The sequence below is a fragment of the Alligator sinensis genome, unplaced genomic scaffold (genome assembly GCF_000455745.1).
Source record: "Alligator sinensis unplaced genomic scaffold, ASM45574v1 scaffold628_2, whole genome shotgun sequence".
NCBI classification, from domain to species: Eukaryota; Metazoa; Chordata; order Crocodylia; family Alligatoridae; genus Alligator; species Alligator sinensis.
The window spans coordinates 1,172,987-1,187,398 of NW_005841833.1; the positions used below are offsets into that span (position 1 = coordinate 1,172,987).

At 53.1% G+C, this 14,412-nt stretch overlaps 1 protein-coding gene across 27 annotated transcripts in view; it reads left to right on the forward strand.

Annotated features, from left to right (window-relative positions):
* Nucleotides 1-14,412, forward strand: part of NCOR2 (nuclear receptor corepressor 2) — a 276,099-nt gene that overhangs the window by 252,289 nt on the left and 9,398 nt on the right. For 13 of the 27 annotated variants that reach the window (XM_025197842.1, XM_025197845.1, XM_025197875.1 and 10 more), the window contains 11 exons: nucleotides 1,922-2,149; nucleotides 2,862-3,119; nucleotides 5,036-5,185; nucleotides 6,003-6,149; nucleotides 6,314-6,476; nucleotides 7,359-7,897; nucleotides 10,151-10,294; nucleotides 11,463-11,611; nucleotides 11,976-12,172; nucleotides 12,861-13,010; nucleotides 13,773-13,918. In XM_025197842.1, the coding sequence (XP_025053627.1) occupies nucleotides 1,922-2,149; nucleotides 2,862-3,119; nucleotides 5,036-5,185; nucleotides 6,003-6,149; nucleotides 6,314-6,476; nucleotides 7,359-7,897; nucleotides 10,151-10,294; nucleotides 11,463-11,611; nucleotides 11,976-12,172; nucleotides 12,861-13,010; nucleotides 13,773-13,918 (2,271 nt within the window). The remainder of the gene's footprint in view (nucleotides 1-1,921; nucleotides 2,150-2,861; nucleotides 3,120-5,035; nucleotides 5,186-6,002; nucleotides 6,150-6,313; nucleotides 6,477-7,358; nucleotides 7,898-10,150; nucleotides 10,295-11,462; nucleotides 11,612-11,975; nucleotides 12,173-12,860; nucleotides 13,011-13,772; nucleotides 13,919-14,412) is intronic. The other 14 variants (XM_025197879.1, XM_025197888.1, XM_025197924.1 and 11 more) reach the window with 5 other exon arrangements.

A 14,412-nucleotide genomic window follows, 5' to 3' on the forward strand; every position in this document is an offset into this window, starting at 1 on the left:
AGTCAGTTAGATCATCCCTCTGCGTCCATGGCAAGCTTGATTTATAGCAGCAATGCCAACTTGAGGTTTTGTTCAAATGGAGGGAGTTGGAGGTTAATACATCCTGAAGTGTTTCCATGGTTCTTTTTGTCAACAACAGCGGTTTCACAAGGAGATTTAAGCATCCCCTGCAGTGCTGGAAACCCAAGCAGAGTTGACTGGGGCTAGCACGTAAGACGCAGACAGTGAAACGGAGCATCCTTAGCTTCATTGTCTGAATGAGAGCTGGCCGAGTAACTCCCAAGGAATCGTCTGCGTTCTGGTTCGCTGCCCGTCTGCGAGCGGATCTGTCTTCCTTGCATGTATTTGTTGTTGGGAAATGACTCGCTGTCTCATTCCTCCGAATGCTGCTGGGGGCACAGCCTGTTTCCACGTGGCGTGTTGCATGGGTTTGGAATCGGAGCTGTTTTGATCAGCCACCTGGCTCAAATGGTCCATTTCTGTGCCCGCAATGGGAGAGGGTGGCTCTCGGGACCGGTGGAAAGGCTCCTCCTTAAGATGAGCCAACCTGGGGCCCGCCGCCCTTCCCACCCGTTCTCCAGTCCAGAAATAGACCCCTGCACCACTGAAGCACTGAGTTAGGGAAGTGAGAACAACTTGACATGCTTCCAGGCACTTCTCCATGTATTACGAAAGTGTTTACAACTCCCGGGGAGCTCAGGAGGACAGCCGGTGTCAGAGCCACCTGGGCCCCATTTCATCACTTTTGTTTTGATGTCAGGGTCAGGTTTTATGTCTTGTAACGTTAACCACTTGGTGACTGGCAGAGCAAAGCAATGGGGCCATCGCTGGCAGCAGGGCTCTGTGGTTGTCCAAGTTTCTCCAGCAGCATCAGAAGGGCACGTTCGTCCAGCGTACTCGCCTCTGGGGTCAACAGGATTGTGAGGGTTTGCATTGGCCGTTTTGTGCTTTGCATTTGCTGGGGATATATCACTGGAGAGGTGTAGTCTGAGCACAACCTGAAACCAGGACCTCCAGAGCCTTTACCCTGGCTCTGATGCAACCGAGGGGGTTGCAGCCCCTCGGACCCAGCTCCCTGGCCCTCAGTGACAGGACTGCTCCATCCCTTTCCTTCTACGGATGTTGTAGTTTAGCCAACTTTGTTCCTTCATCTGACAAAAGTAAGCCCAACCCCACTGCAGGTGATAGGTCAGGTCCATATATTTGCGCACCCCCCCAGACATGTTTCTCATTGCCTCTGTGGAGGTCTGGCTGTCAGGACTGCTGTTACCAAAGGATGTGTGAGCTGGCAGGTTGCTTCTTGCATCTACTGCATCCAGCTCCGTGCAGTTAGTAGGGTAGGATTGACGGGTGGGATCTTGCAGAGCATGTGAGATTCAGCACAAGCTGCTGGGCAGAGTGGATGTGGAGCGCTCTTATTAGAGTCGGTGCAAATGCCCTTCCATGGGGCATGACCACGTAAGGTACTCTGTGCTTTTGGAAATCCCACCCTCTACTTCATGTGCTGTGCTGTACCATGGGGCAGGCACCAGCTGCAGCAAAGTGTAGGCTGTTCCTATTGGAGCCCACAAAAGCGGGTGCGCTGAGGGTAGAAGTGGGCCCAGGAGATGTGAACAGATCCGTCTCAGCTGCCTCCCTCTTACATCAGGCTCAATGCGTGCGCCAGGGCGGGGGCCTTGGTTTCTAGCCCAAGAGGCAATTGTTCAAACCACGCACCAAACTCTCCCCTCGGACGCACAGCACAATGAGGCTTCCACCTCGCCGAGGCCCCCAGGCGCTCGCACAATGTGCTGTGAAATCAAAACAATGGCGCGAGGAAGGAAGGCTCCCCTGAGCTCCGCGGGAGCCAGGCATGCCCATCTGAGCAGAGAGTTTGGCTGCGAGCGTTGGCTCCTCTGACTCATTTCCTTTGCTCCTGCAGGGAGTATCACTTCTGGGAAGCCAGTGTCCCAGGACAGAAAGATCACCCCCACGCCAAGAGAAATGTCCAGCTCCAAGTCCCCTCACGCCACCGTCTCGGACCACCACCACCCCATGTCGCCGTACGAACACTTGCTGCGGGGAGTGAGCGGCGTCGACCTGTACCGGGGACACATCCCGTTGGCCTTCGACCCTGCCGCGATCCCCAGGGGAATCCAACTGGAAGCAGGTACTCGTTTCTGGGGGCGCGAGCTGCCTCGAGCAGCCCCCGGCTGGCTGTGGAAGCACGCAGTCACTCTGCTGTCCGCTCTCCTCTGTAAATCCAGCCTATGCCCACCCCAGAGACGGAGGGCGGGGGCTGCTCTGAATTTACAGCAGGGTAAGAGACTTGAAGCCTGGCCCAGTCTGTTGTGAGCTACACAGTGAGATGAAGCCAAACCTCCTATCCTCTGGCTTTCAGCAGTCCCATTTCACAACTTTTGAAACTCTCCTGCCTTGCTCCGTGATTAGCCTCTGCTGCCTACAGCCATCTCTCATGTGAGCTCTCATCCAACACAGCTCCCCCCTCATCTTGGCTGAGTACCTCCCCATCTTTTCAGCAGGCACAGTGCCAGTGCAGACTTTCCCATTTTAAGTCCCTGAGGCAGCTAAAAAGCCCTCCTGGCTTCCTTCACCCTTGGGCCCTCAGTAGCTGATGTCCGAGGTCTGGTAGCCAACTAGGGCAGGGTGAGCAGGGTACTGGCTCACTGGTGTTGCACAGCCGTCCCCCAGCATGAAGGGCAGATGGATAGAGCCCGCATGCTTGCTGAATCAGGCCTCTACCAGTCCCTGAATTAGCCCACCATGTAAAACCAGTATTTTCATGTTTTTTGTGAGGTTTTGAGCCTGCTTCTCAGCCCATGTTTCAGGGGAGACTGACCTGTTTAAATCTTTCCTTTCAGCTGCTGCTTACTACTTGCCCAGGCATCTTGCTCCGAGCCCAACATACTCCCACCTCTACCCTCCATACCTCATCCGAGGGTACCCAGACACAGCCGCCATGGAGAACAGGCAGACCATCATCAATGACTACATTACCTCCCAGCAGATGCACCACAACGCTGCCGCCGCCTCAGCCATGGTGCAGCGGGCAGACATGCTGCGCGGACTCTCCCCTCGCGAGCCTTCTCTGGCTCTCAACTATGCAGCAGGTCCTCGAAGTATGAAGCTGTCCGGGGTTCCTGGGTGGCTGTTTTTCCTTCTCGAAGGATGTAGCTCAGTCAGGTCTGAAGGTGCTGAGGGCAACGCAGCCCACGGTCTGCCTCGGGGGAAGGTCCCTTGTGGAGGAGTCGTTGCTGGTTCTGTGGTAGAAATCAAGCTGGTGGCATAGCCCTGAAGTGCAGAAATACTTTGGTTTCAGATGGTTCCGGAGTCCTTGAATGCTCCGCATGGAGACAAGTTATTTTCTTGCTGTTCTTGACAGCAGGTTAGGTTTCTTGAGGCTGCTTTAGAGGTTAGGCTGCTTGAGGCTGCTTTAGAGGTAGCTGTATGACCTTGGGTTGTGATCTGATGAGCCGCTGCCTGCTGAAGAAGGCTAGGCTTGGTCAGAACTTGGATGAGAGGCTGTCCCCATCCATCCACCCGCTTCTGTAGGGAGAGGTGAGGGTGCTTTCTGCTCCCATCTGATCCTGATGGCAATGCCGCAGTCCAGCTCTAGAGGGCAGCCGGTGACTGCTGCTGAAGCCGTCTTTCCGAGCCGCCCGAACTCCCAGCCTTTGGGGTCATCCAGGATCCTGCAGCATTGTTTTGCAGGCCTGGTCCCCTTCTGGCTAGACTCCGTCTCCCTACAGTGCCCTGCAGACTTGGGTGCATTCCTGATTCTCACTTCCTGTCCTAAACTATTTAGTTGCTGCTGGCTGTGAATCAGCTGCCGCACTCTGTCCCACCTCCCACCCCCAAAAAGGGGCTGATTATGAGTGGCAAGTGAAATGATTCCTGTATCTGCAGTGTAAGTCGCTTTGGGATTCCTTGGGCTGAACTCTTCTTAGACCTTTTTGCAGCTAACTGCTGGCAAGGCTTTTCTTTCTGATGGTCACACATGGGTGTACCCTCACAGATCCACAGAAGTCTAGGGCTGGAAGGGACCTCGTGAGATCATCATTTCTGCTCTGCCCTGCTTTTCTTCTCCCATCACCCATAGCTGGGCAGGCACAGGATGGGTGGCAGGTATCTTAGAAGCTAATAGGACCATGCCATTTAGAGCTGAACAAGGGAGCAACAGAGCATGAACTTGAACCAGATAGGTGCTGTTGCAAGCCGGGACGTTGATAGAATGGAGGACCAGATCTGAATCTGCTCCCTGGAAACGAGGCGAGGAAAGCTTTCAGGGAAGGCAGAAGGATTAATTAGTGCGGGGCCAGATTGTGGAGCTGCTGCTCCCTGTGGGAAGCACTTTCAAAAGCAGCCCCGTTGACTTCGGTGATGCTGCTGGCACGGGAAAGGATCCCACAATCTGGCCCTTACGTGCCTGGAGAGCTCTTTCAAGAGTAAAAGGAAAAAAAAAATGTTCTCTGAGTGCTGCGTGGGGGTTGATAAGAGAAGCGCGTGCTGTCCGTGCATCCCTGTGTGCACGTATTTTGTTGCACTGTTAGTGAGTGGAGCCTAAATTAGTAGCAGCCATGGTCCCACTCGGTGTCACTGCGTGTCTGCGTCAGGTAGCCAGGCCTGCCGTTTGGTGGGAGTGGGAGCTGAAGGGTTGAGCTTTACAATGTTCAGACCCAAGAGAGGCTGTTCCATTAACCAGGGGCATCGCGCCGGGTTCCACTGTCCACGCTGGGTGAAGGGCATTGAGTGAAGCACAGGTGGCATTTACACCTGAGACGCAGGATTTCTGTGGTGGCCAGGTGACATGCTGGGACCCTGTATGGGGCTTTCGCCCTGGCTGTCTTCTGGTTCCACAGTTATCAACACAGCTCAGAAAATAGCTTTTCAGACTGCCTGCTGTCTCAGTCCTGTCCCCTTAGCAGCCACCATAGGGAGGCATGTGCTGTAGGTCTCTCCCCTCAGACCTTGCTGCCATGGCTGAACCCTGTGACCCCTGTCATCATCCTGATGTGCCTTTCCATTCTCTCTGCAGGAATAATCGACCTGTCTCAAGTGCCACACCTGCCTGTCCTCGTACCACCCACACCTGGCACCTCTGCCCCCCCCATGGACCGAATCACCTACATGCACAGCACCCCACAAGCTTTCAGCAACCGACACAGCAGCTCCCCGCTCTCCCCAGGTAAAGGCCACAATGTAGGCATTGCCAACTAGAAATGCCCTTGGTTGTTTGCCCAGGGTCCATATCAGCAGACTGAAAACCCATCTGAAGCCTCTGGGCTTCTGGTTGTGAACCTGCAGCGGTGATTCTGCAGCCTCTCTTTGTAGTTCAGACTGTTGTCTCTACCTGAGAGCACCTTCCTTACACAAATGAAGCCTCGTGGTGGTAAGGGGTGCTGCCCCTCAAACTATCTGTTGGCATTCATGGCCGAAAGCTGCTGTTTAAGTTACTCCTGCTTATATTTTTCTATTATTTCCTGTTGCCAGCAGTAACAGCCCCAGTGAGAGAGAGGTCTTTGGATAGGTATCGCCTGTTCCTGTGTTGTAATGCAGTGTATCCAACTGGTCTGTCGTTACACACTTAGCTCTAGAACAGAAGAAAAGGTGTATCAATAGGGCCTAAGTAGCAGCTGTCCTTAATTATTTCAGCTATAGAATGAACTAAAAATACTAGCATCTTCGACTCTTGCTGTGTTATAGTACTCTATTGTGATTGGTCTTAATGACCCTTGAAGTCCCTTTCAACCCTAGGACTAGTTAAATAACTAAGAAGTGTTATTAATAGCAGCTTTTACTGACACTTCTTGTCAGTTTGCGTCATTGTTCATTATTTTCAGTGAAACGTGCTAGAACACAGCGATGAACAGTTTACTTTATCGAACCCGACGTTTTCCAAACCAAACCGTTCATAGTTTTTTATTGGTTTTTTGGTTTTCCCATTCCAGGGCACTAGAAGTGGGCTGTGCCGATGATATGACTTGGGTTTCTTTGAATTTCAGGAGGCCCCACCCACCTGGCCAAGCAGACGGGAGTGTCAGCTTCCGAGCGGGAGCGGGATCGAGAGCGGGAGCGGGAACGCGAGAGGGAGCGGGAGAAATCCATGCTCACAGCCACCACAGTGGAGCACGCCCCCATCTGGAGGCCAGGTAGGCATGGAAGAGCCCCAGGCACAGACCTCACCCACTAGGGACCTGAGCTGAAGACTTCTCCGAGTGCACCTGGCTTAGGTCTCTGCTCTGCCCGGTCTTCCCCCGGCCCCTTGGCTTTCCACATCTGCTTCCTGATCAGATTCTCCGCTGCGTTTCTACAGGTACTGAGCAGAGCAGCAGCCGTTCATCCGCGCACTCTCACAGCCACCAGCACTCTCCCGTCTCGCCCCGCACCCACGACACTGTCCAGCAGCGCCCCAGCGTGCTCCACAACACAGGCATGAAGATCCTGTCCTCGGACAGCCCCACCCCCTCGGTCCTGCGGTACGTATGGGGTTTGCTGCTTGCTTCCCTCTTCTGGGCATGGAGGGTTTGGGGCTGTTAAACCTCTTAATCCTGCTGTGCTAGACTCAGAGGGAGGGTTTTTTCCCCTTGATTTCAGTGAGGGCAGGACTAGGCCCTAGCCGGAGATAGTATGTTGGGTCCAACTTTGAAACCAGGTTCTTTTCCTCTCCCAATGTCTTTTGCCAGAAGGTGCTGCCAAGAATTAAACAAATGGGTATAACCAGAGCCCAGCTCTGTTCTTCTTCAGCCAGGGGCTGAACGAGCAGTTTGCTGTGTAAAGGTTGTTGTTTTTTCTTTCCAGCTGATAGTCTTGCGCAGTGATTATCCCGGAGACAGTCATGGCAGAAATGTGCATTTAGCTGGTAGAAGGCAAGGCAGAGATGTACCTTATGGACTAGCTGAATCAGAAGTGTATATGCTCTTGTGAGCACAAGCTTACTTCATCTGATGTGCAGTTGGTGCCATCGATGGATTTTTACTCCAAGCTGGTCCTTAGCGGGAAGCCAAAGGCAGCCCTCCTGATGGACTCTGGTATTATGCCCCATTGTGCCTGTGCCTTCCTTATGGGCAGCACAGCCTGAGGTCGCAAGTACAAATGGGGAATGAGCTGCACTGGTTAGATCGATGGAGGGCCGGATTCCCGTCTTTCACAGTGCCGGTGCAGACCAGGAATCACTTGCAGCAGGGACCTGAGCTAGGCCCGCTCGCTCACAACCTTGCCTGCATCTGCTTCTGATAGCAGGATCTATCTGGGGAGTTGAGGGCTGGGTTAGACTCACAGCTGCTGCTTCTCTTTGCCCCGTGGTTCTATTATCCATTGATTTTTTTTTTTTTTTTAAATGTTCTTAATCTGCCTTCCAGATCCTCCTCCACCACTACCACGTCACCAATACGCTCTGCAGGCTTCCCCCCAGCATCTGCCTTGCGCTCGCCCATGGACGGCTACGCAGCCATGATGGACCCATCCACCTTGCAAAAAGAGTCGTCAAGGGCCCGAGAAGCCAAGGTAGAACGCCCTCAGACTGACAACAACTTATACACCTCAAAACTGCCCAGTGGGACGCACCTAGAACAGTCATCTTCACCTATTAAAGCCACGGAGTCTAGGCCCTTACCAGTCTCTGGGCCAGGTTCTTCTCAGCCGTATAGCAGAGGACAGGGGAAAAACCAGCAGCACCATCCACCCCTGGAACAGCAGCATGCAGCTTCGGTCAATGAGCAGCACAGTAGAGAAAAGAGTCAAAGTAAACCCTTTTCAATGCAGGAACAGGAGCTCCGAGCACTCGGTAAGACCACCATGACAGCGGCCAACTTCATAGATGTGATTATCATGCGTCAAATTTCTTGCGATAAGGGGAAGCGAGAAAGAGGCTCGCTAAATAACGACTCCACTAGTGATGGTAAGAAATTGGAGGGGGTGGTGAGAGTCCGAGTTCGTGGCCTAAAAACAATATATATATACATATATATATAGCTTTTTTTTTTTTTAATTGCACGTTTTGGTGATTGGCTTCTTCCACTTCCTCATGCATTTATTTACCTTTTAAAATCATTTATGTTGTTCCAGCCTTCTTTTAATTGTATTAATTCTTTTTAAGGGTCTTTTACCCCTTCCCCTTCTCTCTTTTAATTTTCCCATTGCCAATTCTTTGCTGACCCTCTTCAATTCATTTATTAAAGGGGTTGGGGGTGGCCATGATTTCACAAACCTTAGAATTGCTGGTATGGGGTATAGACAGATGTAACAATTGCGTTGATCAAAGCTGTTGTGAAGCAGCTTGTTACATCTGCATAATTCTGTAGTCATATGAGTATAACAAAACTGCTCCAACGCCAATCCAGTTTCAGTCAGGATCCAGAAGTTTTAGCTGCACTTACATTATTACAAGATCACGCAGAGGTAATGTCGGGTTGTAACTGCTGGTGAGAGCATCTCAGGGGCAGCCTCCCCTCTCCCCTTTAAAGCAGTGAAAAAATATGTTTGTACCCCCCGTCTGTGCTAAAAAATTATGAGTCGTGATTCAAACAGCACTGGGGCAGGGAAGTGCAGGCCCTACAGGATGGTTGTCGGCTGCACAAAGACGTCTTAGACTTGGATGGTACCTTTGAATTTAATGAATCCCAAAGTGCTTTGCAAAGGAATTTCTCAGTTCGACTCTAATATAATATATCAGCATGAAGATACCATGGTGATGGGCAGTGTTGGGGGCAGAGGTGGCTTAGCTTACAAATGCGATGCAGTTATAGCGGAGGTGAAACACAGCAGCCCAGCACAGCAGCATAGGACATGATGTGCAGTAGCATTTGTCCAGGAGGGGCTGTACCCAGGTGTGTGTCTGTCTCCACGCCCACAGTTGTCATTTTGCCCCCAAAGCATCCCACTCTGGTGTGCTCGCAACCAGTGCCTGTGTGTGCTAGTCAGCATTATCTCTGCTCACCTCGTATGTGTTGCCATTGGGCACCTGTGGCAAACCCCCATGCATGTAACCTAAATGCAGAGCAGGCCATGGGTTGAGGAGACCTTTTCTGATCTCTGAATCTCCCCTTCCATACCCTTGCCTCATCCAGTGATCCCAGTCATTGCCATTGGGCCCTTACAGCCCACATCACGGCCAAGAATGCTCCACCACCAGAAGGATGGAGGGACCCTGACCTAACCGTGCTGCCATGCAGCGCTGCTTTAAAACAGGTTCCCTTAGACTGGCTGCGTTCTGCTTCTACATTTGCTTGCCTAGGCTAAGAAGCAGGAGGACTGTGTTCCTCTAACTGAAGAGCCAAAATTAGGAGGAGGCTCTGTGTTCCCTTGTAAAGTCTTTTCTCTCAGTCCCTTCCCAGCCAAGCTTTTTGAACCATTCCTGGTCTTTCTCATGTTTTCCTCTTCCCCACATCCAGGCAAGGATAAATACAAGTGTCTTCTTCAAGGTTTTCCAGTTGTAGGAGATACAGAATTACCCCCTTTCCAGAAACCAGAGGAAAGCAAATGCGTACTTCAGTTCAGGAATTTTAAACCAGTTTTAGGAGCGTTTAGGCCTGGCTCTCACTTTTTGAGCATGCGCTGTTGCCAGGGCTGGCAGTGCTGGCTTTCCTTTGTGATGCACTTTGGAGACCTACCTGTGGAAACAGCACTTTGGCTTTGTGTAAAAGCAGCGTGCTTCCCACGCTGTGCACAGCTTTGGTTGATTTTATTGAACCTCACTCATGGGTAAGATACAAATCCATGCTGATCAGATTTGCTTCCTGGTTCCCATGCTGTAGTGATGAACTGTTTGGTGGGTTTCCAGCTCTATAGGAAAATGTTATATTATTTTTTCAGTATTTGTGGAACCCATGTTTGTGAAGAGCAGCGAATTTGGCTCTGTGCACATTCCCCTCCGTCTCTCCTGTCCCCAGGGGTTGTCCCCTGAGTTTCCCAGCGATGCGAGTGGAAAGCGATGCTCCTTCGTGCATGCTCACAAAATGCACTGTCCCCTCCAATACTGAGGAGACCTGTAGAAGCGACTGCTGGGCCAGTGCTTGTCCTGAGAGGTTGCTTAATGATTTCCTTCCCCTCTTTGCTGGATAGGAGGATCCTGTTTTTGCGGCAGCCACTGCAGGTAGTGTGAGCTGGAATATAGGCAGCTTGCAGAATAAAGGCCCTTGTTCCCTTCCCCCAGGCTTCCACGGAGGCTACAGCCCCGATGGCATTGAAGCAGTGAGCCCCGTGAGCTCACCCAGCATCTCCCACGAGAAAGGGGCAAAGTTGCTGCAGGACGTGGAGAAAGGGCACGGAGAGCACGACATGAGGCAGAAGCAGCAAGGTGAGGGCCATGGCTGCTGTTACTGCAGGGGGAATATGATAGGACCTGGAGCTCGCCGTGCCCCAGCCCATAGCCTAGTTGAAGGCTGCTAGCCTCAAGAGTGAGGGTGGGTCCTTTTCCTGGATTAGGAGGGCCCGTGTATTGCAGTCCTAAGCTGTGGGCTACCTGTATTCCCTGCACTGATGCAGGCTGATGGAAGCTGGCAGCAGCGGACAGTCCCACCAAGCAGAAGCTTGCATGAATAAAGTCTGTGAGGGGCCTCTCCAAGTGCGCACACCTTGCAAAGACTCACTGCTGTCCTGGGGAAGGTGTCACCACGGATTTGTGCAGCATCCAGCACAGCAAGTCCTCATAAGGCCTCTAGGTGATGCTCGCAGACAGAGAAGGGAGCCAGGCCAGTGCCTGTCCAGGTGGCTGCTGTGTGTTAATGGGGAGGAAATGCAAGAGAAAGCCAGTAGCAGGCAGGGTGGGGTATCAGCACGGCCTGCTGACCAGGGCTGCAGAAAGGGCTCTGTTTCCCTTCATGGCCGAGGAGTGCAGACAGGTTGAGGGAGGAGTGGGAGATGGGAAGACATGAGCAGGAGGAGAAGCATCAGGCCTCCTCAGGCTTGTTAGTCTGCTTGCACCTGCTTGTGTGTATTTTGCTGGAGCTCGCACTGTGGCAGGAAAATAACCCCAGCTGGACCTGAGCTCGCCCACTGTCCTCCCCGTAGCCTTACCAGAAATGCTGAGCAGCCTCCAACTCTGAGCAGTGGCTCTGCAAAGGGGGGAGGTCTCACTTAGGTGCCAACAAGTGGCTTCTGCTTTTCAGAGTCTTTTCCAAACCCCACCCATTGCCTCCCAGCTTCTCAGTGGTCCATGCACGATGAGTGAATATCAGAAAGCCCATCTTGCAGAAGAGAAAACCAAGGGAGTATGAGTGGCCTGGTCAGGGTCACTCAGCAAGTCACAGGCGCAGTTGGGGACTGTATGCCAGGGCTCGTGACTCCCAGCTCCTACACCCGAGCGCTGTCGTGTCCCTGCAGGCTGCGCTGTTGCTGCAGGTTAACCCTTTCGTAAGGAATCAGTGGTCTCATGTCAAGTGATTACATGGAGAAAATGGAAAGCCATGCTGGGGCAGTGGGAGTGCATGGCCCCGTGTTGTCACGGCTGCTTCTTCTCTTCCCAGCTGCTCTGAAGCCCTCGATGACTGAAGGAGCTCACATGCAGCACCTGCGCCAGCTGCCCGAAGGTCAGCCATCCCAGGGGCAGCCGCCACCCTCGGCCCAGAACCTCAAGGGGCATCAGCGGGTCGTCACCCTGGCTCAGCACATCAATGTAATTAGCCTCTTTCTCCTCCTCCCCTCCTGGGGCAGCATGGGTGGGGGGTGGTTTGTCCTCACAGCTGACGTAAAGCATCTTGGAAGTTCCTGCAACAGATGGGCCAGAGGGGAGAGTCGGAAGTCTTGGTGCCTCGGACCTGAGGGTAGGGAGAGCTGGTGCCATGCCTTGCTCTGCAGCAGTCCATGGAGGACCCTGGAGGTCCCTGCCCACCCTGTCACTTCATGCACCAAGAGAGGAGAAACAAGGCACGGGCAATCCCAGAAGGGCCCCGTCCACCCAACCCCATTTCTCCCACTCAGACAGGCTATTGTGAGGGACCAGAAACTGAGTTGCTGACTTGAGGGCTTTCTTCCTCTAGGAGGTTATCACCCAAGACTACACGCGCCATCACCCTCAGCAGATCAGCCCCCACATCCAGCCCCCTGTCTACTCCTTCCCTGGAGCCACATGCCCCGTGCTGGACCTGCGTCGCACCCCCAGTGAGGCCTATCTCCCGCTGCCCCAAGAGCACACGCCAGCCTCCAAAATCACCCTGCAGAATGAAGGGGGCAAAAGGTGAGGTTGCAGGGTGTGGGGGGGCAGTTTCCAGGCCCTGTCTGTGAGTTGGGGCTCATGCCTGCTCACATAGGCTGTGCCCAGGGGAACATGGTGCAGGTGTTACCCTGGGAGCCAACACAGACAGCAGTCCTGGTGTGGCCTGGGCAAGCTGTCTTCACAAAAGCTTCCCAGGTCAATGGGAATCATAGGCTCCTGCCCTGGGGTTCTCACTGATTTGCAAGGAAACTGCAGCTGGGCACTGTCTGTGCTGAGATTTTTAGTCTGTTCTTAAAAAGCACCTTCTTTTACCAGCCTGGACAAAGCCCTCCAAGAAAAATGCTGGCCTCCAGGCTCAGCCCCAATGCTTTCCTGAGCTTGGCTCTTTTTCCCATGGGACCTGCCTTGGCCTCACCTAGTTCCTTCTGTGCCAGAGACGTACTTCTGGGCTCAGGGCAGGGTGGCACCACAGCCACCAGGAGCCCTGGGGGTCCCTCTGGGCTCCAACCTCCTGATGTGAGGGACACTGTCAGAAGCAGGCAGTGCTACCCACTCCTTTGGGAATGGCATCCTTTCACCTTGCCCCACAAGGAAGCTTTCCGTGTTATCGGATCCTCTTAATCCCTCGTGGCCCCTTCACCCTGCCCGGCCAAGCGGGGATTTCAGAGCGTTGCCATGGGCTGACAGCATCTCCTTGCCCCATCCTCAGGTCTCCCGAGCAGAGCAAAGCATCTGCAGTGGGGGCACCAGACAACGGCATCGAGCCTGTGTCGCCACCAGACGGCATGGGAGAGCCAGAGCACATGAAGAGTGCTTCATACCCGCTCTTGTACCGGGAAGGAGAGCCAATGGAGCAAAGGTAACTGGCAACAGTGGGGGAAGGCAGTGGGGGACTTTGCTATCTACCCTGATGCTACAAAAGCAGTGCAGTGACTTCCTCCTTTCCCAGAAGTTTGCATTCCCACTGTCCCTGGGAAAGCCTGCCAGGGCCTGAGCCTGAGCCTGTTGTACCATAACAACCGTACCAAACTGTTGTCAGGTTTGTTATCTCCTGCTAGAGTATGTGGAGGCATGATTGAGGGGTAGAAGCCAACTTTCTCCATTTTGTTCCAGTAGAGACCAGTCAGTCCCTCACGTTAGTTCAGCTGCCCCCTGCCCTGGCAAGCACCAACCTGCCTTGAGTCCCTCCTGTGAGGCCATGTCATCTGTCTGCTTAAAAACTGGGTTGAGCAAATAGGACCAACTTCCATATTAGAGAATTTCAGGGCAGAGAAGTGAATCTGGTTGGGCTCTTTAATTCTAGGGTAGAAATAACAAGGTCAGAAGAACTTCTCTTCCAGCCACGAGTTTTGTGTCCCAGCCAGTCTGTGGTCAGGTTTAAGAGGGAGGAATCGGCCATTAATCAGTATTTAGGAGCATTTCATTGGGCTCACGTATTGTACCTGAAGCACAGTGCTGGTGAGAACAGCCAGACTCAGTGGTGTAAGCCAGGGATCCCGGGTCCCGGGATGGCGTAGGGGCGGGTTCTGGGTGCAGTGCCGTTACCAGGATGAGGTTCTGTAGACAGGAAGATGCGAGTCCCACACCCTGCACCTGTTTCTGATGGCTGCCTGCTTTGCAGAATGGGCTCCAAATCCCCAGGAAACAACACCCAGCCCCCTGCCTTCTTCAGCAAACTGACCGAGAGCAACTCTGCCATGGTGAAGTCCAAAAAGCAGGAGATCATCAAGAAGCTCAGCACGACCAACAAGAGTGAGACGGAGTACAGTAAGGCGTCCAGACTATGACTTGATTGTGGCGGGGGTGAGAGCAGGATGGAAAGGCCCTGAGGAAACAAAAAAGGCAATTTCCCCTGCAGGTCCAGGGTTGCAAATTTTCCATCCGACCCTCTCAGCCTATTGGGTTTTGTTCGGTTTCAAAATCCAAGTGTATGAGCCCTTTCTACACCTCTGCTGTGTGTTAGCATTGCCTCATGCACCGCAGTGAAGGGCCTGTGCAGTGGCCATGTGCATTTGGGGCAAGGGGGCAGGAGATGCATTCATCCAGGGTCTTTCCACTGCTTACAGCCATGGAGGGGAGAGAGTGCAGCAGGGAGACCATGTGCAGAAGAGATCACAAAGCAAATGTTTCAGGGCCCTCACATAGGGGTCACACCCTTTATTAGGGCTGATATTCAGGTCAGGTGAACTGACCTGAATATCAGGGTTCACCCCCAGAACCCACGGAGATTTCATCAAGAGAGCTAGGTTCCCACGAAACTC